Genomic DNA, 26,019 nt, shown 5'->3' on the forward strand with positions numbered 1-26,019 from the left:
CTCAAATTATCAGTTGGGAAACTCAAAGAAGAGGGGGCTTTAAGTAAGTAAAACCTAATTTAAGTTTATGTATATGCTCACCTCTGCGTTTGGTGTACATGAACGCCTGATGAATCGAGCTTCATTTCCAAAAGTCCTTGCATCAACACACATTTCTAGCCCATGGAATTTGGAATAAAATAAAACAAATGGGTATGGCCTGAAAAAGATATAAGAAAACCAGAGTTTTACCATTTTTAAAGATGCTAAGTATCACTTATTTTTCACATTAGTTAGCTTTGTAACATGATGTTTGGCATGATACACCAAATTTGTGGGTTAATCCAAGAATGACACGTTTATATTTATGCTTCATGATTCTAACTGGTACATTCTTCAAATGTATTCTCAGAATATTGAGTTTGAGTTACAGCTCTGTAACTCTTCTGCATAGGATATAAAGGGAGGAACAGTAACTGGGCAAGCACTAGACATGGAAGACACAAGGTTAAGATTCTTCATCTATCTTAAACTTTTCTTATGGCAGGTCCTAAAATGAAACCCAGGTAGAAATTTAGGTGCCTCATAGAATCATCTGAAAAACAGAGTAAAATAACACCTCCACATCCCTGTCTAACACCTGCACCATCCAACCCTCCGGAAGAAAGTGGGCATCTAAATACTTTGCCAAGATGTGCTTTAAATTCTGGTATTAGAAGTGCCAGGGAACGCTTCCATCTTTACTGGGCAAAAGCTCTGTGTTCTCTCTCCTCCAACAGGCCTCTTGCAGTTTTCCCAAGTAGGTCTGTCTGTGCAGTTAATGACAGCACTAGAAATGATCCACAGGAAGAAGAAAGGAGTCATGCAGTAACTTAACCAACTAGAGAACTATGGCATTAAAATGGCCCCAAGTTGACCTGTGTTCAATTCTGTTCTTGGGCTGATGGACTTAAAATCTATTTCTCTCACAAAAGAGAATGTCTTTGCCATTACCTTCTGAATTATTTTAGGATGGTTCAACCTGCCAATCTCTGGTTTAAGGCGCACAACTACCCAACTGAGAATGCAGGAATCCTGTAACCAGGGAAGAACAAAGAAAGAGGAAACTAACTCCTGAACAGATCTGTAAGGATATCCAGAAGAGAAAGGGGAGACCAGATTCCAGCTGCAATTATTTTTAATCAGACAACAATAAAATGCAACATACTACTAGTAACTAAGACCCACTTGTACTTGAGGCAAGAGTTTGGCAAAACAGCATTTTAACAGTCACTTTATTAAAACATTTGGAATAAACAAACCTTTTAAAGAAATATCCATTAGCTTCAAACTGTTCTCTCAGCATGAACTTTCCTCTGTATTCAATAATAAGTGCATCAGGAGGCAAGTCTTTGGCAGCTTTTAAAATTTTCTTGTTTTTTTGCACGTAACTCTACAAAGACATAAGTTAATTTATGAAGTATAATTTTCTACCATTTCTCCAAACAGCAGACTATACTTTCACAACTACTGAACAATTCTGTATGAACTAAAACACCCTCCTTTTTGTAATTAAGCCTCCAGACTTATTTGATCTATCTGCCCTGTTCCCCTACCAATGCAACTAGCTATGAATTTAGACTCAATGATTTAGCCTTAGTTTTCCAGTATATGGCTGAAAACCAACATATTCACGTTCTCACAATTCAAGTACTATATCCGTTAGTGCTCTTAACTCTCACTACTACTAGAATGAACTGCTGCATTGTTTTGCATAATACTTTCAATTCCTTCAAACAAAACAAAACATGCAGACATAAAGACGCTCATGATTCATTCAAGAAGAAACAGAACAGGAAAATAACAAAATAGTAATAAAAAGAAACCTGAGAGTTTCCAAATTTATTTTCACATCTTTAGATGGAACGATGGCTTTTAATTAAAAACCAATACATACCCTGACAAATAGTGAACTCACACCTCTCATAACTGTCATCGCCAATCAAAAAGGAAGTAGCCTCTATGTAGGCAAAAGGCTCTGTAAGCAGGGATATTCCTCTAAGGAGGGTGTCCCATATGCCATGATGGTCTTTGAGGAAAAGAAGCAAAGATGCTTCCATTAATCTGCTACAGTAACTACTCCTCGAGATTTCTGCTACAAAATGCTAAGGTCTGTTATATGACTCTGATTTTAAGCTGATACGTAACTGATGTTAAGGACAGATAATGACATTGTACAATTTCTTCATAAACTAGAAATGACATGATCACAAGAGTAAAGAAAAAAAATAATCAGTATCAGAATATCATCTACCATGAGAAACATCCTTCATGAACTAGTAAATTAAATTCTATTCTATCTGTGTACATAAACATCCAGAACACTTACCATACCTTTAGAAATATGTGCACAATTAACATGTTAATACACACAGGAGAAAAAAAAAGATTCCAACTTCAATGCTCCTATTTACTCTAGCTACTCATTATACTCCTCACAGATCAGAGAAACAGCAAATTTTACTATGTTATGTTCACCACAAAAGACAGTCTAAAGACAATCCAATGTTCAGGATCAGACTGACACCTTAGCTATTTTTAGGAGAACTAATATGCAAGTGTAAACATAACCAGTGGTGATACAGGATGTATAAAAATACATTACAAATTCTGAAAAAGCTGTTAAAACTCTGATGCTTAGATCTGGTGAGACAAGATACAGAAGATGAATGTGAAGTCCTTTCGAGGTTTTGTTTGTTTTGCTTTTTTAAAGAAGTTATCTGTGTCATGACACAAAAGCAGCATGCAGTAACACAACATGACACAGCTCATTACCTCTACTGGAGGTTTGAAAATCAGATTGCTGGTGCTGACTTCTTTTTTGTCGTTTCCATTGCCTAATCTCAGAGCTATTTTTTGTGCCTCCCTCTGGACTCCCTCACTGTACTGGTTATTATTTGCTTCTTCATAACGATCCATCCATGCCTTGATTTTAGTTTCCCATCCAAAGTTTGAACTGTCAGTAGGATCAATCTCTGGAGCTGAGCCCTAAAAATTAAAGTAAGTGACAATGTATTACACGGTAAGAAAACGGTATCAAAATAAACAAAATAAGTCTACGAGACGACACAAAGGGCAAAGGTATGCCATTGATTTAAGGTTTGGATTTTTCTAGGAAGTCCAGGATAAAATTCTGCATTACCTAAAAGTATTGAGTTGGATTCAGCAGCATTACATTTATCCTTTTAGGAATTTCATAACACCCAAGTTCAGGAATACATTCCCCCTTCAATATAGATTCTAGCTTTTAGTGGGATGAGAATGGAGAGTGACATTATTTCCTCCCACAACTGCACTGCATCATGAATCTATGAGTGCAGGAGTTGGAGAGTCAGATCTCCCTGCCTACTCAACTTTTGTGAACATACGCAAATATAAAGAACTCCAGCTTCCATCCTATAATACACAGATTTGATTTTCCCCTTTCAACTTCAAGGGTCATGCAGCATCTTTTTTCCACTTCACATTACTAAACTTCACTAATCCTACACCTACTACATTAACGTTGTGACTAACGTTACAGGCTTTGCACAGATCATTTTTATCCCCTTATCTGCTCTTCACTAAACAATTTTCTTCTGTCGTGCTTCAGATCCTTTCACTTTTAAAGAAAGTGCCATTGTACCTCCAGACCTCACAAGCAGCAGCCAGGCTGCAGCCAACCAATGCTCCTTATGGACAGCAGCAGCCAACCAACGCTCCCTTTTCTATCCACCTGAGCAGAGACACTATTAAACATTAATAAACAGCAAGTAGTTCAGCAATTCAATTTACCTGTTGACATTTCTTTTGTGCATCAAGAGAACCATACACACAAACAGCATTAAAAGAACGTGTGATGCTAAGAAAACTATCAAAAAACACAATGGAACCTTACAAACACCATATTCAAAAAGCATGAAATAGAGATTTTCTTCTCCAATTCTGTCTTCACTACTCACAAGTCACATCTTCCATATTTCAAGTGTAAATTGGTCCCACTTGTTTTTATATATCCCAAGGATGAATAAACTATGGGAAATACCTACTTTTCACACCATTCATATTTTTCATCTCTCAGAAAATTTAAAGACTGCTATAACACTTAAATCTTACAAAGCATATATCCCAACACAATTCCTTAAGCTATGCCAGCACTAGAGTCCCACCAGATAAATACATGGAGTTATGACAGAGCAGAACAGCTAGTTCAGCTTTCAAATGCAATATAGTCATTTTATTCTTTTGCTGCTTAGAGCTATGAAAAGCTGGAGCTACTAAGTTCAAGTGAGGTGTGCACTCAACTTTACTCCACTGCATAGCACAAACAAGCCCTAATTCTTCCACTGGCTCTTGAAAACCAAGCATTCGCAGAATAAAAATTTACACTATACTACTTCAGTTAACTTCACAAGACATAGATGTAGTGGTCATACTTTAATTTAAAATTACTATGATTGCTTATGTAGTACATTAGTTATCAAGAGTATTTCAGTGCTCAATGTATAGCCCCAATTGCACTCTTGATGTTTCAGATTTTTTTAAGTAATGTACAATTAAAGTTTAAAACAAAACCCAAACAAAATCACATTACCTTTACTCGTGAAGATTTCCTGGATCCTTCTCGAAACGCCTGAAACAAAATTAGGTATTTTTATTCTCTGGAGGAAATACAAAAATCTCTTAAGGAATTCAAAATCTATTAACGAATTGACAGCTTTTCAGTGTGGACCATTCTCAATAAAACATGCAAGACAATGACAACAGAATAAACAACCCTGAAATCTCAGGAAGGCAACAGGCTGTATCTCACAAAATGTGTTTTAGAAAGCAGTTCAGCACTCCAAGCTAAGTACATACTCTATGTCAGAACTAATAGTCCAGGTACCCCTACCTTTCTCCCATATTACAACACGACTCTCTAAAATTTCAGAATTCAAGGCAAAGTAACTGAAATGTTACATACAGAACACCCCATACTTATCAGGTAAACCTGTGAATTGCCCACATCCCTCACTGAACTATTTGTGGAAAGAGGGGAAGAGGAAGTAGGTATCAGTGATGTCCTATAATGTTAACTTTTGGAATAAGTTTGTCATTCTACAACAGAATCTCATTCTTTAAATCATCTCACACAATGTTGGGAAGTAACAGGAGAGTATGTGATGGTAAACTTCTATTCAGAACCATTAATTCAAAAGGAAACTTTTTATTCCAGATTTCCAAAGAGATAGCAGTAACTAATTTTGACTTGCAAGTTTTAAAGGACAAAATTTTCATCCAAGCCAGTGAAACTAAATTGCAAAAAGGAATTCCTTAGTTTAGGAAATTCCATGTACTTTACTACTTCACATGTATTATATATTTGTCTTCACAGACACTGCTTACACTCATAGCTGAACAGTTTAATGTCAGTATCCTGTTTACTAAAGTCATTTAGTAGCTAACTTTGACAGCACTCTTCCACACAATTTCAATTCAAATAAATGGACATGAAGTCACATCAGAACAAACAGCAGCAAACATTTCTAAACATAACACAACCACAACTAAAGACTTTCAAACACAGAATTCTTCCCTGGGTATCCAAAGCTTGTTCCGCCCCATCTCTAACTATATCAAGTGATCCAATAAACACTATTCAGCTTCAATGATAAAACTGAACTTTCATGGCTAGTACATATTAACTTGAATTAAGGGCAGGGGGGAGGGGGAGAATTAGGCAGGGAAGACTGTATCATTTACTGCAGAGTATTACATTTCAAGCTAAACCTGGGTAATAAAATATTATTAATAACACAACAGCCTGATTTTTAAAACACATGTCTCTTGGTAAGAGATATCACATATCTGTAATTTATAACAGATTTAATGAAAAGAAATTACATTCACTTACTTTTTTACATTTTGCTATGTTCTGTTCTTTCTCTCCACTTTTTTTCCTTTTCTTATCATTGACTTTTGTAACTCTTGTAGCAGTTAAAGTAATTGTAGTTGGTGTATGTTGAAAAGCAGTATACAGTTCCACAGGAACCTCATCACCACTCTCCGTTGCACTGGTATCCCCATCTTTAAAACAAAGAACAATCTGTAAACAACCAAATACTGTAGAAAGAACATTCACTAGTTACTCTACACCTGCTTTTAAAAAACAAAAATGCATACTGACAAATGCTTCAAGCACTTGCATGCAAAAGTCACTAATGGTTGCAACAGCATTAAAATGAATGACCAGTAAGAAGCTGGTAATTAAGAGATGCTTGTAATGCCAGGTAAGAAAAAGATAGCAGATTAATTCCATTCCTTGAATAGAATTATATTATCATATTCCATTATAAGCAAAATTAGAATCACAACAGAAAATGGTTAAAAGATGTACTGTTAATTGATTCACTTATATATAGCTTTTATTTGTAATATGGCTTTAGGATTCTCTCAGAGGACTGTATTCTAGAGGGGATTAAAATGAATGACTGACCAGCATTTCTTGAAGCCCTATTAATCAGTCATGTGTAAATCGTAATCAACTATTTCAGCTGCAATTTGCAGTGTCAAGTGCCTTTTTCAGGGTAAATACGTCAATGTAGCCAAAAGCCTTCTCTCCTCAAGATCCCCCAACGATAACATTCTGCTACTCCAGGAAGAGAAAAGGGAAGTCTTTTTTACTTATTAAAACAAGATCATACACAAACTGACAGATACTTTTTCTCTGAGCTGTGCACCCACAGACCTAAAAGCCAAAGCCCGAAATTTAGCATATATCAGCATTTATGTCAAATACATTTCCTGACCTGAAACAGGATTACCCTAGTTCTGTCAAGATGAAAAGCTGTGAAGTATGGGGAGGACTGGAAAAGAGATGGTGCACACAGATAGAAGACTGCTGTTCACACATGCTCAGTACAGATTTCTCAGATTTTAGCAGCTTCTCGTAATATTCTGCCTTCAGTAAACATACTTCAAACTAAGCAAGACTTTTTCTGGAACTGCATAGAAGCAAGCTTTACAAGTACATAGTGAGAGCAAAGAAGACATTCCTTCTGAGCTCAGAAGGACATTGCCTTAATCACTGCACTCAACAGTCCTAATTCTTGAAACCTTCTTTACTAAATAAAGAACTCCAGCTACTGGTTACTCTGGATTTTTCCTGCTCACAACATTCCTTAACAGGATTCTTCTGCGCATAGTAAGCAATCCAATGTTACCATCTTGGTTGTTCTTTTGAACAATTTATTAGGCGCATAATTATACTTTATGGATTAGGAACTTATGATGTTTTCTGAATTTGTTTACATCTGCTGAGACTATTTGCTTACCTAGCATAAAAAAAAAAAAAACACATAGAAAGAAGAAAGGTTGGTTATTCTGCTATTCATTCTTTGAGAAGATGACTGAGAAATGAAAACTCAAGGCCCTCTTGAAACAGTCAGTGTTTGTAGTCCATACACTAGTGTATTCCTACAGAATAATATGTCACAGCCCAACACCTCTCCCCACCCAACCCCCCCAACATTGTCTTAGGGAAGCAACATTTCAATATTGTTGTCTATACTATGTCCTAACTTACTGTAAAGAATAATTACCTCAACTGAACATATAATTACACAAAGTTGTTTTGAGACACTCCTTCCTAACCTACATAACCTGCTTTCACTTTGAAGAGCCTTAGTAAAGCACGCTAAGGAAAGATCTTGCATCTTGGAAGGCAGGATGCAAACTCTTCAAATTTCACAAGAAGTGATGGGCCCAGACTCATTTCCTCATAAGCAGCAACTTATTTCACCCACACCAATCTAAAGACCAGACAGCTTGAAGCAACATCCTTTAACAAGTTACACATCTAGATATAGTATCTCTAAAAAACCTCCCCCCCAAACCACACACACACCCCCACAACAACAAAAAAACAACAAAAAAATCCCAAAGTGTTCACGATACAATTGAGTAGGGGCTTAACAAAGGTGTTCACTCCGCTGAACCACAGCAAGCAACCCAGTGCACAGTAAGCCGCATCAGAATTGCACTTTTATACCAGAACAAAACCGACATCACCACGTAAAGCCACAGGCCTCAGCACAATGGGCTATAAATGTTGCCAGGAATAAGGTGATGTGGTTACACATAGAAGTTTAGGGCTCTCGCCAAATTGTGGAATGAATTGTGTCTCTTGCCATGTGAAACATTCACTTAGAAGCTCTTTTCTTGAGGCAAACTGACTGATCTACTACTCACTTCCCACTATTTAGCTTTGGATTCAACACAGCTAAAACAACAACTCTTTAGAAATCTTTACAATAAAAACCATTATACTGTATTCTTGTATCTAAATGAAAAGCCCTATATATATGTACTTACTCAGAGAACATCCAAATAATGCCATCTTACCTTTAATCAAACACCTGTAACATATTACTAATTAAGTTACAAGTAACATTCTGCTGCTGTTTAATACTTAAAGACATTGAATAGATACGTTCAACTTGATGCCACTTTTTCTTTTCCTATGTGGAATCATCTATGAAAATTGGCTATTTTTACTAACGTTTCACGACAGACAGTTCATACTCAGAATTACTTCAAGACCAATTGAATTGTGTAGTATCAGTTAACATACAAAAAGTGCATTTAGCCAAGCAGATGTATTGGCTAAATAAGTATTATCTAGAGATGCAAACATATGTTAATTTCAAGTTATGCATTATAAACTGCAGTAAATAATACTGCACTTCAACTTAGACTAAACAGGATTGCAATTTATCTTCTTTTTTACTCTGTTTTGATACTTAAGATTTACCATTTAGTACCTCTTTTCCTACAGAATGCATAGAACAGATTTAAAAGATTGATCATCAGGATTAGGGAGGGCTGAACACTAACTTCAAAGGTAAAATCTCTTCAGCTCCCGATAAGATTCTGACCCTCTCTGTTCCCTTAAGTTTATAGTAAATGGTTGGATAGTGTAGCTACAAATCCTCAGTGGTGACTTAAATAGCTCAGACTGTCAACTTCCCCTATCCTTTATGTAAATTCGAGTTCATCTTCACAATATCATCATACCACTTAATGATCTCATTAACTCCAAATGAATTATAAACACACTTGTTCCATTCTTTTAAAAAAAATATTTTTTGCTGATTCTAAATTATGTAAAAAAATTCTAACAGATCAACCAAAACTATATAAATTAAGTCTGGTTTTGTTAAAATTAAACCAGACAAAACAAAAAATGATTGTGGTTTTCTAAATAAGTCGTTAATGCCTTTCAGGGACTTAAAGCAGCTTAGTACTGGACAGCAGAAAGTGTCAACTGCACCAAGAAACACTATTAAGCCACCCACTTCTAGGCTACACCACACACTTCAGAATTTTCTGAAGGCATATGAAATAGACAGCAGGACCTTATCTACATGGTATTTTTAAAAGAAATCTTAACACGTACACTTACTTGCACATACCCCCATACTTCAGAGACATGATTTGAAAGTAAAGCATGTTAAGTTTAGGGGGATGACTTCCTCCCAAATTACAACTTTTATACACAGCTTGAAAGTATCACCTGTCAATCAAGAAACCTAAAACACATTTTGGTAATGGCTAGACAGAACTCCTGACGTTAGGCTGGCTGAGTTTTGAAATTCTGTAAGCAGTAGGAGATCTAATTTCAAAAAACATGGAAACTCAAATATGTACTTGCACTACAAGCTTCATTTAGTTATCAAACGCCAAAAAAAAACCCCAAACCACCACATAATTGTATTAGCTGAGTAATTTTTCTCATTGTCAAAACAAACCCCAAACCTGTAATAATACACACACCCAAATCTACAGTGAGCAAATCAGAATTAAGGTTCCCTCTCAAAACCACACTAGATGGTTTTAAATCTCAATTATGTAATTCTTAGAGACAGGAATATCACCTGGAACGGAATAGTTTTAAGAGATTAGTATGAAGACATGAGTAATCTATACTATGAAGGAAAAAATGATGGAACTGTGATTTTTTCCAGTAACCCTCTCATCACAGAAGAAGAAACCTGAACCTTTTCCACCTGATCTTCAGTAGCTTGAAGTAGTCTAGTTACTACATAAGCAACATTCATTATTATGAAACTTTAACAACATTCAAATAGATTCAATTACTCCACAACATTAAGAAAAAAGGCAGTAGTGAAAACCTTTAATAAAACACATGGAACTGTAACAATTCTGATATAATGTTATCTTAGTAATGATAAAGTCAAGTACAAGGCATTGATTTACCAAACCTTATATGCTGAAGGCTATCCGAATTGCAGAAACTGTGTATACACTCTTAAGTCTATACAGCTGATATATACTTATTTTACAACCTTTACTAAGGAAAAATATTTTAAGATTTACTCACCTGACATATTTTCCCTTTTCCTTCGTTGCAACAGCACTGCCCTTTCTTTATCTAAACTCCTGAAATTAAAAAGTAAATTTTATTCCATTCTTCACACTTATGCATCAATACATTTATGTATTAAAACAGACCTTTTCACAGTTAGCATTCTCCATTGATTACTACAGAATGAACAGTAGACTAGCTGAAAGCTTGCATACTTAGAAAAACATCCGTTGCGCTCTGCTCTATTCCATTGTAACGTAAAGCACATGTAAGTATCTAATTCACTTGAAAACATAACAAAACTTGATAGCTTAGAAGAAATACTGACAGTTGGGCTATGGTTTACAGATAAGCAGGCATTAAACCATTTTCCTGCAGAATCTTCAAAACAATCATCAAATATACTACAAACCAAATACTCTGCGACAACAAGGTCTAAACTACTTCTCAGAAATAAAAGAATCATTTATTGGTAATTTACATGTTCTGAACACTTATGTCTTTTAATAACAATCTGCAATGTAATAGGTAGTATTTTATACTCTACAGAGAACAACTGTGATGAGAGTTAGGTATAATCTACAGTCAGAACAAAATGCCCTCCTTGTCATGTCATGACTTCAAGTTTGATGGGGGGCATAAAAAAAATATTCATTCCAGAGCAATACATCCTCCAAATGACCACTGTAACATACTGGAATGGGACCATAAAAGCAAAAGACTGAGAAATACTGGTGGGGCGTCTGACCTGAACACACTGCTGTTAAGGGTTCTCAACATCTGATAGTCATGAAATGAAATACCGAATGGATTGTCTACGTATTGGTCAGCCTGAGAAAGGACTCAGGAACCACTGCTATTTTGTAAGTGTTTCAAGGGTTTACCTAGTGTGGTGAAACAATGATTACTGTGAATGGAGACTGGTAAGATCATCTGCATCAGAAAAGTAGCACCTTTATCTAGAATTGTCAGAATTATGCTACATGGTCTGTGTTTTATCTGTTGGTTGTTCCAGTGCTACCTCTTTATATTCTCTACTCATACTAGTTATTTTGAGTTCAAAGCAAATTACTCACCTTGGTTGACAACGTTCACACAGATATATGTCAGGAATATGCTGCCTGTCAATCCCCATGCAGTCGATGTGCTGCCAGACGCTTCAAAAGAAAAAAAGAACAAAAACCACCTTTTAATTTTCAGTACAATTTTTTAAATTGTGTGCATAATGTATACAGGGAGAGCCATTCTTTTTTTCATCATGATCTTTACTGTGATTGAATACTGTCTAAAACTACATCTCATTCACTGTCTTCGCCACCACTCTGCTAGCTGATTTTCTATTCCACTGATCACTGTAATTCCAGTCTTGGGGCTGTCTCCTGGTGTCTCTCTGCTTCTTTAGACTCATTTTTCCTCTTGGAAATTTTTCTCTAACACTGGAAATAAAAAATGGTAAATTATCACAATAGAGAACAAGATAGACACATATACCCTCAGCAACAAGGCTTATACTTTGCATAGTATCAGGAGTTTTATTTTTAAACAAAAGGATTCCATTTCCTTCTATAGATCTACTTATTATTTTTATTTTTCTCTATAAAAATATATATACAAATATATCGGTTTATTTACTTATGTATTTTAATAGAACTTATAAACACTTGTTTTTATATACATCCCCTGCATGACTGGTAGCACTATGGTGCAGCATAGGAAGAGCTTCAACTGCTTTCCACAGACAGGGAAGAGAGGCTGCTTGGTAGACCGAAGGCTAACCTAGGACAGTAGTTTATGCTCATCCCCACACTGCTAGAAGGAACTGGGACACAAAAACCGTTGTTATCTTCCCACTTGCGAACTTATCACAACTCTCTCCAACTCCTCAGAGAGAATCTCTTCTTCAAAAGAAGCAGGCTCTACCTAACTGGTAACTGCCTACAGCTCCACTGCTGAAAGAACAACTAAATACATTTCAAAATAAGTGAAAAGGTTGTAAGAATCAAGGACCATAAAAAAATGAATAGCAAGCTTGTTACATAAGCAGACAGATCTCAAATTAATGTTTTAATTAGCTGTAGCCATCATTTTAGAAATATGCAACAACCTAAAATACAGCAGCATTCATTAAGCATACTGAATATAAAAATACAGGCTAATACTGGGTAAGTCCAGAAGCATGAGAATTGTCTTCTCCTGTTAAGTAGATCAGCTCTAAAAGTTTCTAAGCTCATTTTCCCAAGTTCAACTATTTAATAGCACCTGCTTATTTTACTATGATAAGTAGGTGCTTAAGCATGAACACAGAAGCTTAAACATTTAACTTCAGATTCTCCATTAAGAATCTAGGTTAGTGTTTTCATAGTTACTAGAATTCTTAAAACTATGTCCTTTGAAAATGGAGTTCTTATCAGAAAGATCATGCACTGAGAAACCAGTATTTGAGAAGTTTCTTTCAGATTATTCTGTATCCTACAGGTTACTTAATTTAAATATACATAATCTACCAAGATGCTTTATTACTCAGTACACACAGATTAAGAACCAAATCCACAGTTCTTTATTTCACCATGCTAAAAAATAACCTAGACAAAATACCAAAGAGATATCCTTTCTAGAGGAGAAAAATATATTCCCTTATTAAGCAGAAAGGCGCAAGTAAAAGCATGAACAACTGGAATAAAGTATACAATACTCATTGGCCTTAACCAACTACCTTGCCTGTTAGAAAGCCATACAACCTTCAAACATTGTTTTGATAGAAGGGAATTTCCTATGACTCAACATAATTAAAACACCACTTAATTACACTTACTTTCAGTGCTGCCTGAAGTTTTAAATAATTTTTACCTTTTAAATTAAATTAATATTTATTACCTGCATTTGTCACAACAGATCATATATCCATCATCATGTGTAAAGCCACAAATGCATCTGGTAATATCAGTTCCATAGCTTCCATCCTCTGACGTACTGATGGTAGTAGCACTGGAGGTTTCATCAAAGTTGGGAGTGGTAAATATGCCTACTTCATTCTTGCTTATAAGCACTGATGGAGGAGGAGAAGCTGGAGGCGTTGGAGGAGGCCGAGCACCATAGTTATGGTCCTAGATTTTCGTTGAAAGATAAGTTATTGATCTTATGATGGTTATATTTAAGCCAAAGTGTAAGAATTCACTTTGTAAAGAACTTCAGAGACTACTTATATTTTAGTAATAGTTTAAAATTTTGTTTCTGTCATTGACCATTCTTGTTTTCTACCTTCTCAACTATGTTCCACATGTAAGTGCACTAGGTTGTATATTCTGCTTCTAATCAACCATCTTTAGTCAACTTACCCAACTCCCAATAAGATACAAAAATGTGAACACGAAACAGAGCTTTTTCCAGTTAGGAACAGCAGATTTTACATCATCTATTTTATACAGAATATTTAGCATGAAACTTACTGCATAGGGCAAACCAATGTAACTGTGTGAATGCGAGCTGCTGGTATACAACTGGTGCGGATAACTGTTCGATTTTTCAACTACCACAGGGCTAGCTTCTACAGATTCTGGTCTGCAAGGCAAAAGACAAAGGAATAATAAATGCAATTAATATGTAATTTATATTAATAAACTACAGGTACTTGTTGCACAACTTCTAATTAACTGCCTGTTGATCCTGTTTAAAGAAGCATATGGGGAAGGGGGAGGGGAAACAAGCACACACACCCCTGCCCTTCCCCTCCAAAATAAAAAAGGAAACCCAACCCTCCCTTTTCATTTGAAATGAAGCTTCCAGAGTGGCAGAGAACTTCTGCTGTAGAGTTAGAAAATTTTTCTCAAAAAAAAAATTGCATTCTGATTCTTTTGACATAAGCTGCAAATCTGGGACAGAAAGGCGTGTTACACACTTTGTCAGGGAGCCATCAGCCTGCATGCCCAAGTCTACAGAGTTGTAACAAAGCTGCAAAAAGGACTTCAGTTTAATTATGAGAAAAGATAAAAGCAGTAATTCACGGACCTGCAAACTGATACAGCCCTGCACTACCAGCAATCCTACTCAATTCTGCAAAGACATCTAGTGGTAGCATTAGCGCACCGCCCGCAGCCAGCCGTGCGAGCCAGTACTCAAGGCAGCAGAGTACTGTTTCTGCAAACAGAACTCCTAAGTAGGGAAACAGGTATCTAAAAAGACAGCTTACTGATTTATATTTAAATAGAAAGGAAAAAGATAGAAATTTGCAAGAGAAGGTTTTGTAGTGAAAGTCGATGAATTCTTTACTATACAAGCTATGGTTTATATGCCCTAAACCACAGCATGAAAAACAAGAAAGACAAAGGAATATTAAAACAGGAAGATCATTGAATGGCAGGGCAAAATATCAGTATCTAAACCAGAACTGGCTTTTGACTCCCATCACAAATCAAGCCTGGCTCACTTTTCTTATTTTAGTTTTATTATGTGTGAAGTCTACTTCCCATCACAAGTATCTTAATTCCTTGCACTGATTTTTTAAATAAAGTTAGTATTTCTGAATCTTAAGATAGATAACAGTACTTTTTCTTAGACATTAAAATATTAACTAGAGCCATTTTTGTTATGCCATGAAGCAATACTAGCTTGATTCAAAAGGACACCAGCAACTTACATTTGTTGTTGTTAACATTTTATATAATAATATAATTGATCATTGGCTTTCTGAAAACAACATACAGTATTTCCATGTCTACTTGAAAGTGTCCTGCTAAGATTTTTGATGGCCCATTTCTTCTTACTACCTTTTCCCAATGTGAGGTTACTACATGATAAAACTGTTTGAAAAGAAACACTAGTTTAAAAAGCTACTGGGTGAAGAATTTAGTTTCTAGAGTCCAAAGGAAAAACATCAATGTCTAAGTCACCAGACACTTTTTTTAAGATAGTGAGCAAACGTGAGAGCACAAATCACTGGAAGTACTAACATTAGAAATACAACTTCCGACTAGCATGAGACAAAACCCATCTCTGACAACATTTGCCCTTCATTACCTCATAAACCCAGAAAAATCCTCATTCACTCTCTCACACTACTTCTCAACTTGAAAATATTTTATTCAGAGTTTGTTGGAATTATCTTCTAAAAGTTGCTCAGAATTTGCCAAGTTCATCAAACCCATGACAAAAAAAACAACAACCCCCCCCCAGCAGACAAAAGTTGGAAAAGTTACGCCTTTCCAACAAATTTGCCTTTACCTATTTACTGACATAATGCATCTATGCAGTAATCAAACACCATTAATGTCATCCAGTTAATCCTTCTGACCATCCAGCCAATTAAAATGCCACTGAGGCACTGACTATCCATCTCTCGTGGCCAGGACAGAAACTAGCTTACCTTTCTCTGGTTCAAGAGGGCCTTGACCACTGTATTGCTTTTACTGTTATTCTTCAACATTTATCGAACAGGGCAAGCAGTAGCACGGTTGCTCTTACCTGCTATGCACTCAATGCTTAACCTAAGTCTTGTTGCTTGGTTCAGTGTATGGAAAATACTCAGTTTTCAGAGCAGGAAGACTTACTGATAGAGGGCAGGGGGGAAATCAGGTACAATCCATCCTTCAGCAATGCCACAATTAATTTAGGAAAGTTTCCTTCATTAAAAATAAATATTACCATGACCTAAATACCAGCTACTTCAACATGGGAGCATTCAGTGAAAAGATACCAGAATGGAAATGTCCTAAAAAGAGAGGTTATGCACATTTCATCAACTGACTACAAAAATTAAAAAGGTATTCTAAATCTCTTGCAAAACATGAGGCAACACAATACACCCTACTCCCTAAATCCACTTCTACCTACTCTAGCAATTTATAAACCACTTAAGAGAACCAAGTTTAATATTTAGAGGCCTAACACTCGTGGGAAGAAGCATTAAGCTTTCAAAAACAAAATATAGAAAACAAATGCATTTATCCGCAACTACTTTAATACTCAAACCAGATTCAGAGTACAAGGGTAAAAAGGAAAAAGCACAGTTTTACTTCAACAAGGAAAGCCAGAAAAGGGGTGGGAGAAAATCAAGTAAGACACAAGGCAAATTAATCTTTGTATTTATGTTAAAACATTTTAAATACAAAATTAGAGCAGAATCAGCTTTCAGCAAAGCTTTTTTCAAACGCTTATCCAGGGGGGACAGAGATATTACTTTAAATGATAATATATGCTCAGAGCTTTGAATGTAACTGTTACTGTTCATTTACCCACTCAAATGCTAGACTGGGGCGGGGAACAGTGTGGAAGAGCCTGAGAAATATGGGAAGGAGGTAGTGGAGCATTCACTGAAGTTAGAAGTTAATCACTGTAGGTTTCCTCCACAGCCAATAGAAAAGTGATATTCATCCCATAAGCAGTACAGACTGAATATCATTTCTCCACAGAACTACTGACAACCTTCTATCTTTGGCAGACATGTCTGTCAACACTTTATTATGCCCTTCACCAAATTCCTTGTTACCCCTTTTCTGCCAACCATGTGCATGACCCTGACCTTAAACAGAAAACACACCCTCTATATTATCATTTGTCCAAAGGCCACGGCCACCTTCTCAAATAGGCATCTCAGCATTGGAGAGTTTTGTGAAGGAATACCCTCTGGGTAAAATATTTAATTGTACAGCTGATTAAAGTATGAAGTATCACTTAATTTAAAAATCAATTTTTAAAAATTTTCTCGCTCAAGTAGCAAAGCAGTAACTACTGTATTATAGGTATCCACCCTAATCTCACCACTGGCATTCTTATGGGCATCCCAAAAAGCAAGTTTTCAGGAAGAAAAAGCGTAAGCATTCAGATCTGCAAGAACACTATGAGGTTTTCCTTGCTTGTATTTTTGAACATAAGCCAGTTGTGTAAGACTGAGGTACTAAGCTTTTCAATCTTCTGAGAACACCACAGTTTTCAGCTTCTGCACCCTTAGTGTCTAACTAAAGGAGATATTTATGGTATTTTTAGTTTTCCTCAAAACCAAAATGTTTGTATTACAATATAGTATACTTGAAATTAGACCAAAATCATAATATTATGCCTTAAATAAACAAGTATTACAATGATAAACTGATGTTTTGCTAAAATATCATATATATTTGTTAAGTGTTGTAGTGTAGCAATTCAGAACTGTGCAAAATATTCACGAGAAAGAAATAAAAAGCACCATAAATAAAGCTTCCCCCATGTTCTTAGGCTGTAATGATTTAAGACATTCCTGTAACTTGAACACAGGAACACAGTTTTTCACAAACTAATGAAAAACCCAACAAAATCAGATACGCATATTTTTAAAATCCCCACAAATAATTTGCATTCTGCAAGTGAAACAACTCTCATGTTCCATGTCATTTCCTACTGTTCATATTTAAACTGAAAATATTCTGCATGTTGCCAGCAGATGGCATTAGTGAGAAATTAAATAAGCAACACATGGGAGCATAGTTAAAAAAAATTCAGTCCCTACAAGCTTATAGTTAACCTATATTAAGAGAGTCAACTAACAACTGTTCTAAGCAATAGTCAATTCTTCTCTAAAAAGTCCCATCTCTCCCACCCTATTCCTTCTAAATACTGTTTTGTTTCTGACCACGTACTAAATAGTAAGGAAAAAAAAAAGGAACCACTTTTTGCTTAACACCTAAAATACAATCAGTTCGTAGAATATGGGGCCACCGACCAGTTCTATTAAAACTTAGATAGTCAAATGGGAAAGAAAAATCTCACTAAAACTTTCAAAGGCAGGTGGGCATCCAAGCTTTAGGCTATGAAAATTTTAATAGTACTTCCTGAAAACACCTGTCAAAACTCCAAATGAAACCTCTTGCTTCCAAGCATGTTTCAGCAGCATCAATCTGCCATACACCAGTTGGACAGGTCTAATTTTCAAGGTGTTCAGGTTTGTTTTCTCTTTGCACCAGCACACCTGAGCAATAACTGGCTGAAGGTCAGCTCAGATAAAGGAATGCAATATATTTTGTATGAAAACTCATATTTACTATTTCAAGACAACTCATCTAACAAAACACATCTGGTGGGCTTCACTACCTAGACAACAAAGAACTGAGCACTACTTCACTACCACAGAATAGGTTCTGCTACCCAAGTGTCTCGTAGCAGGCCCTGTAAGTATAGGCTGGCCCAATACCATCTGTAGGAACTGGTAAGCTTCCCCATGTCCTAAAATATTTTTAATAATTAACAAAAAAAAAAAAAAAAAAAAAAAATCCCTGTTTCAACAGTCCTGGGAGGGCATACTTTCCTTTATTTAAGACTACAACAATGTTCATAATTTCTTCTCCTGGATATTGAACTCAAAGCAATGACCTATATACTGTGATTGTTAGGTTCGTTATAGAGGCCTTCTCTCTAAAAAACACATACAGACATTAGAAACATGAGAGCAGTACCATCAATGGCATTTCCTAATATGTAACTTATGCTCTAAGCTAGACTAACGTTCTCTTAAATCAGAAAGCACATTTTAAACCTTCCAAAATGGCTGGCTCTGCTTACTATCACAAGGTCTTTATCAGTAAGAAGTCATATTCATCTTCAGTAAGCTTTTTACAAATAAAGGCAAAATACATATGTTCTTACTACTATGACACTACAATGTCAATCCAGCACTGGAGAGCTCACTTAGGGCAAGTAATGTAAGAGACAGACTGTTTCATCCAATTTTTAAGATGTTCAAACCTTTTAGGAAGAGTTATTCTCCACATAACTATTTGCCACAATTAAAACAGTATGTGAAACTACAATCACATAAACTATCCGCCTTTTCAATAGGCTTATCACTTAGTTTGAAGCATAAGGAAAAAAAATCTCTCAGGACTAAGAGATTGCACTGAGTCTTTTCCTGGGCTACTCTTCCTACATAACCAGGTTTGCCATTCTCCCATTCCTGTGTTTGCTCATGCTTCAGCAACTAATGAAGCAATATCAGTCCCACCAGTCACAATGAAGAAATTCCAACTCCTCCCTCTTGGGAAAACCCCAGAACTTGCTCAAAGACAATCTATGATCACTATTAACACAACCTATATCCAACATGCTACTGTCTGGAAGAAAACATACAAAACCTATGTAAATCACAGATAGTGACAGAAAAGGTTTACAACTGTATACACTGGTAGGTTAGGGACATACCTTTGCGTCACATTTCTCTAGACAGTTACCTGGCTTTTAAATAGTGTAAAACAGTCTCACAACTACACATTTTTTCAGCGTAAGTACAGCAAGACTCAGTATAGTCTGGGTTGGAAGGCACCTTGAAGTCCATCTAGTTCTAACGCCCCTGCCATCAGCAGGGACACCTTCCACTACATCAGGTTGCTCCAAGCCCCGTCCAACCTGGCCTTGAACCCTTCCAGCGAGGAGGCAGCCACAGCTTCTCTGGGCAACCTGTGCCAGTGTCTCACCACCCTCGCAGCAAAGAATTTCTTCCTCATATCTAATCTAAATCTGCCCTCTTTCAGTTTAAAACCATTACCCCTTGTCCTATCCCTACACTCCCTGACGAACAGTCCTTCTCCAGCTTTCCTGTAGGCCCCCTTTAAGTACTGGAAGGCCCCTATAAGGTCAAGACAAGAATTAATCTAATTGCTAACAGTCACTTAACATCTGAAGAAAAGCAGTTCCTAGCTGGGTCACCATGCCACAGTATCAAGCAAGTAACACACTGTGAATTGTATCTTGTTTATACTGACAACTATATTTATTTATTTTAAATTCAGCATGGCATGCTGTGTCTGCAAGGAATGTCAGCAACCTCAGGAATCATGACCTCCTTTAAACAGAAAACCACAGGAAAAGATAGTGAAGAGAGCTGTGAACGGGTCACTCAAAGTTTTCGGCACCAAGGAAACTAGTGTTCATGATATGAGAAATCAACAAAACAACTTTAAAAAAAATCTGATGTGACAAAAGCTTCAAATTACAAATTCTTGGTTTTCTTCAGATAAATGGCACAAAGTTAGAATAGCCTCATATACAACTAAAATCACAGGAGAGAAACAACCGTTCATAAAGCCCTTCGAGAGTTCTACTCACAGCACGTAACACTTTTTTGAACATTTGGAAGGAAAGCTATTCGCTTCTTACACGGAGTGATATTAGCTAGCACACGCTCTCAAGCAAAGACTGTGTGTAAGCTATTTAAATGCATGTTAGTTGTTCAATGCACCTGTTAAATGAAGGACCACTTTATGAAGTTTATTTTTGATTTATGCAAGATTCCAAGCATGTACGTAAAGTAAGTCTAATCCATTGTTTCAGTATCTAAAACAAGCAAATGTATTTTTGTGGTAACAGAAGATAGGGAGTCTTCAACATTACTACAGAAAGGCTCAGAGTAAGGCAAGAGTAACAGCGTCTCAAGTGGTTAAAAAAAACAGACCAAACCCTAATTTAATATGAATGATGAATTTAACATTTTTTTGTTAGATTTAAGAAATGACCTGAGGTTTTTTTCCCCGTATGTGCAAAGAAGTATACCAGAAAAGAAGTATTCACTGTGGCTTACACAAACTCTCTTGATATTTAAGCTTTAGGATCTTTTGACACCCATCTCTTTCCAAAAAGCTCACCTGTCATACAGGAAGAGCAACAGAGAAACAGGAAAAAAAAATGCCAGATACTATTCTGAAATATACAGAGCTCAACAGTATGATGTACCCAAGTACACTGGTAAAAGTTTTAATACCACCTTGGTCTTTTACCTCCCAAACAACTAAATTGTCCAAAATGCTATTTCTCCTCTCATAACATTCAACAGTCAGGTCAATACTATACACGTGGAAAGATGTTTGACAGGAAAAAAGTCACCAGAGGTCAACAATACCTAAACTCTAGCCTATTGATATGCTACAGATTCAGACTCCACTAGAGGAAAAAAAAAAAACACCCCCACCCCCACCCCAAAACAAACAAACAAACAAACACACACACACAAACCAAAAACCAAGCCCCTCCCAAAACAGACAAAAAACCCCACACAAACCACCATCCCCCGCCCCCCAAAAAAACACCGCTTCTCCACCCAAAAAAACCCAGAAATTGACTATGCTTATTCCATGCAACAGAAGAGTTTGAATTCAGGAATTCATTGGCTCTTTGTAATCAATTTACTACACTAAATGAATATACCCTTCTAACATAGGAAATCAAAAATATTTTTTATATACAGTTAAAAGGAAACTGAAATGGCAAAGTAAGTATGAAAAGCAAACCAGACAGAATCTGTATTTCTCAGTCCAAAAAGCAAGAAAAATATATATCTGTAGAACAGTTTAACTTCTCTCCTTTGCTCTCCCTGAAGAGGAAGAAACTGACTTAAGACTAAAGTGACAGTTTCTAATTTAAATAATTGAAGATTCAATAAAACTAACGAGACTAAGTCCTCTCCCAGCTGTATTCAAAAAATAATTAAAAAAAAAAAGTAAGAAAACTTACAAATTATACTTACTCTGAGCCTGCAGCCATTTCCAAATAAGAAGTATCTGCTGTATCAACCCCCAATGGGATCACTATGCTCATGACGTTCGTTTCTGATAAATTCGATTACTACGGAGTCCTATGCATTGGTATCCAAAACACTGGGGCATGCCAGCCACAGTGCTCATTGCAAACATCTAAGTGCATCCACAAACCCTGTTAAAAAAAACAACAAAGAAAGCAGAAGACTGAGTCAGTTCATTTTAAAACCAGTTGGTTTTAATCATGTATTTAAAAAAAAAAAAACAAACACAACAAAAACACACTTTTATCTGTCACAATTTCATTAGTTTTATTTTACACAAGCAAAAAGAAAACATTCATTCATCTTTAAAAGTTGTCAGCTTCAAATACACTTATTTTAAGAGTGTGATGATCGTAAGGCCTCAACTAAAAAATATTACAAATGCACAAAAATAGTATCATTTGAATTGGTGATTAGAAAATAAATTATTCTTCACATTCAGTGAGGTAACAAAGACTCATTTTATGGCAGACTTGCTGAACGTGAAGTACATCTGCTTACTGCTCTATGTCGTCAGAGACCTGCTGCTGTATCTTTCAATAGAAACGTGGTTGCATAATTTTTCAAGTATTTCTTAGAGAGCATTGTTCACTTATTTTGCACTTTAAAAAAAAAAAAAACAACTATCAAAGTCCACAATATAAACTAAGGATGTCAAAGACACAATGTCATAACTTCCATTCAGTATTTTTTTTAAGCCAAGATCATACTAATTATTCGCAATAATGATCACCATCAGAATTATGATCACCATCAGAAGATATTATACCTACTGGATGCCACGCTTAGAAGTGATTTATTTTTTTTTTAAGTAGTAAACTAGAAAGAATCAGTAGTAGTTTTAATTGCAGAGCAAAGCCACAATCTGCTTGACTTGCACAAGCCAATACAACTATCCTACCTGTATGCTAGTTACTCTTACCAAGAAGGGCAGAACACCTAACCAAGTATAGGAGGGGAGATGTACATCGCACCTCAGCTGTCTCTATTCATAGATTAGTAAACTAATGCATTTTTATAGCTTAATACAGAGAAGGTTTTCCACAAGTGACTACTAGATAATTGAAGCAAAATACCCTCATCTTCAATACCTGCATTATTCATAAATTGCTAACTCCTTCCAAAATGTTGAAACTGCAAGAACACAGACCACTTCGCAATGAAGCGTATACAGTGCCTAATAAGTACACTCCTCCCATCTGACAAAATGTAGTATCTTAGTTACAGTCTACGAAAGCCAACAGTTTTGAGATCAACATATTTTAAACACACTTATCCTTGCCAAACACTGGATTGCCAAGGAAAAAAGTTAACAAGGTTCCAGTGAAAAACAAGAGTACTTATTTAAAAAGACTTCAGAAAAGCAATGTGGACTTAAATCTGAATTTGCTCCTTTTATTGATAAAGCTTTTATCTTCAGAATGATGAAGTGGCATCTACTGGGCATCTCACAGGTATGAACTGGCACCAAGTCTTCATCTGACTTCTTTAATTCTATCTCACTACTGAAGTCTGGCAATTAACATCAAACATCTTAGTACGCTCTTAAGTTCCTAAACCTTCTACAGTTCATTCTATCTCTAGACAGAAGTTGTGTTTTGGTCCCGTTATACAAGTCACCAAATACAACAAATCAGAAAGCGATCAGGCCAACTAGCCGTTGGGATAGCTTGCTTTCCTCATTTAAACACTGAGTATTTTCTTATCAAATACCACAAATGTCAAATTATATCACTAGCTATACATAAAATTATGAAAAAACCACACTATTTTCCAAGACTAAGCAGGAAGAAAAACCTGTTAAACCAAAAGCAAGTATAGAATATTTTTAGTGGCTGGCATAAAAGAAACCCTAAACCCCTCTTACAGTTTAAGTGAGCACTCATTCTGCCACCATAGAGTTTACTCACATGGCAGAACCTTGAATGGCCTCATCTACACCTTAGAGGAAACATCAGCTTACCATTTAGTTCTCTTTTTCTGAAAAAGTAAAAAATCTGTATTAATACGTACCCAGTAATTGAAATGAAACCATCAGATTTTTTAGTCCAGATTAATTTGCTATCACAGTCTAAAGATTGTTCCACTACCAACTGTAGTTGCAGCCATGCTAACAAATCCTTAGCATAATAGAGATTTTATTTTATGCTTGTTATTAGATAATTCTAAAAAACAGTTTTAGTTTGTTTCAAAGTAGGTCTAAAAGGCATACTGAACACCACTACCTGGGATCAAGATCCTCACTTACACAGACATTTCTTGCACTTAAAATTGCTTTTAGCGGTGGTGTGGTTTTTCTTCATTGAATTTTCTCTGAACACTTCTGACCAATTAGAGGAAGAACTGGAAACTAACAGGCAAAAGTGCCCAGGAGACTGATGGAAGTGGAGAGCCTGCCTTAGATGGCTACTTCATGGGCTATGGTATCTGTAAACTTACAGAAAATGTTACCCAGTCATCACGTATTCAAGTGACCTTCACTGCCAACACAGAATGAAGATATGTGGTTACCAAGTCAAAGAATAGAGTTAAATTAATTTGTTTGGTTTTGGTTTTGTTAGGGGTTTTTTGTTTGTTTGGTTTTTTTTAAAGTAATGCAGAAAAAGAAAGCTATGTATATGTTTTTAGAGCTATGCATAGATAGAAAATTGATTGCTAAAGCATGGCCCACTTAATGCCATCACCTCTGATCAAGCAAATACGTGACTACTCTTACAAGAAAAAAAAAAAGTGAGGGCTGGGGGCAGGGAGAGGAGGAACAGAGCCAGGGCCAACAAGCCACTGAAATACATCTTTAAGTCTTAATTAGAATTCACTCAAAAATTCTAAGAGATTAATCTACACTGAATAAAATCAGAGACTTGCGGAAGTCGTTTACTTTGCCAAGCAGCACCAAACAGCAGTTTTTTCACCTAAAAGGAAGAAGAATATGATTGTAATACTACCTCATTATTTTTTACCACCTTAAGATTTCAGGTCTTCACCACACACACAAAACCCTCCAATGCTTTTCCTCTGCCTATAGTTAAGTACGGAAGAATGCATGCAGTCACCAGCTTGCAATACCTACACAGACAAGTTCATTCAAACAAACATAGCTCATTATTTATGAGCAGCCATCCCCAACAAATTCCTGTAATAGGGGTGAGGGGGGACCCAGGATAAATTAATTACACTATGCCCACTTATTAATAGAACTGTGACCTTACAGGCCATCCAGTGATGACCACCACAGTGATGTCGGATTTAGGGAAAAAAAAATATTTTCTGTCATGACAATACTTCTGGTTCTGACATGACACACTAGAATATTCCCAGTGTTTTTATTGGATTCTACTACAAAATTTTGAAAGTTCAGAACAGAAAATAATGTAACCACGGGGGAACTTTCTTCCTTAACCATCTTAAAAGTGATTTCTTACACTTTGAAGCTTGATATTTTAGATGAGTCATAAAATACTATCTGCTACCACGATATAGTACTTTCCAATTTCAGCAAGTACCCACCTATTTCAAGTCATTATTCTTTCAGAACTCAATCTGTCACCCATGGCCTTCTAAGAAACTGTTTTCATATGTGCCTTTCATTTAAATAATTAGCCAGGAAGAGTGAAAAGAAGGATGTTAGGGAAGAAGTCTTTCTATATTACAAGCAGATGACAGAAAATTTACTATTTAAGAAAGTCTTTCTTCAAGCAGTACATGAATTTAAAAGTTAGAAAGACCACACTGGTTTGTCCAGTTAATTTCAGGGTCATATAGTGAAAAGGCACTATATAGAAACTGATGGTCCATAGTTCAATGATCAGCTCTTTATTGGGCAAAGTAGCTCATCTGTCGTACCTTAAACTCAACAGTAGAGGACCTCCAATTTTGTTAGGGCTCACTATTCTTTTAGTGAGAGTATACTGTAAGTGTTGAAAGAATTCTGGCAACATCCTAGATTCATCAGATTTTCTTCATTATCACCCTACCAGCAAAGCTTTATCATATGAAAACACATTCCTTATTTGAAAAAAAAATGTTGCTTTTATTTGCAGTTAAAAATTTTATCTTGCCCTAATAACATGATTTTCATTAAAAAACAAAAACAAAACAAAAAAAAAACACAAAACTTTTT

At 36.0% G+C, this 26,019-nt stretch overlaps 1 protein-coding gene across 1 annotated transcript in view; it reads right to left on the reverse strand.

Moving 5' to 3' along the window:
- KMT2E (lysine methyltransferase 2E (inactive)) overlaps positions 1-26,019 on the reverse strand; it is a 62,028-nt gene that overhangs the window by 22,403 nt on the left and 13,606 nt on the right. Inside the window, 10 exon segments of the mRNA XM_032996201.2 lie at positions 82-199; positions 1,281-1,411; positions 2,794-3,006; positions 4,592-4,630; positions 5,894-6,066; positions 10,382-10,440; positions 11,443-11,523; positions 13,241-13,470; positions 13,813-13,924; positions 21,846-22,030. Coding sequence (XP_032852092.2) covers positions 82-199; positions 1,281-1,411; positions 2,794-3,006; positions 4,592-4,630; positions 5,894-6,066; positions 10,382-10,440; positions 11,443-11,523; positions 13,241-13,470; positions 13,813-13,924; positions 21,846-21,916 — 1,227 coding nt within the window. The 5' untranslated portion in view covers positions 21,917-22,030.

The sequence above is a fragment of the Tyto alba genome, unplaced genomic scaffold, assembly GCF_018691265.1.
Source record: "Tyto alba isolate M040663 unplaced genomic scaffold, T.alba_DEE_v4.0 Super-Scaffold_2, whole genome shotgun sequence".
Classification (NCBI taxonomy): Eukaryota; Metazoa; Chordata; class Aves; order Strigiformes; family Tytonidae; genus Tyto; species Tyto alba.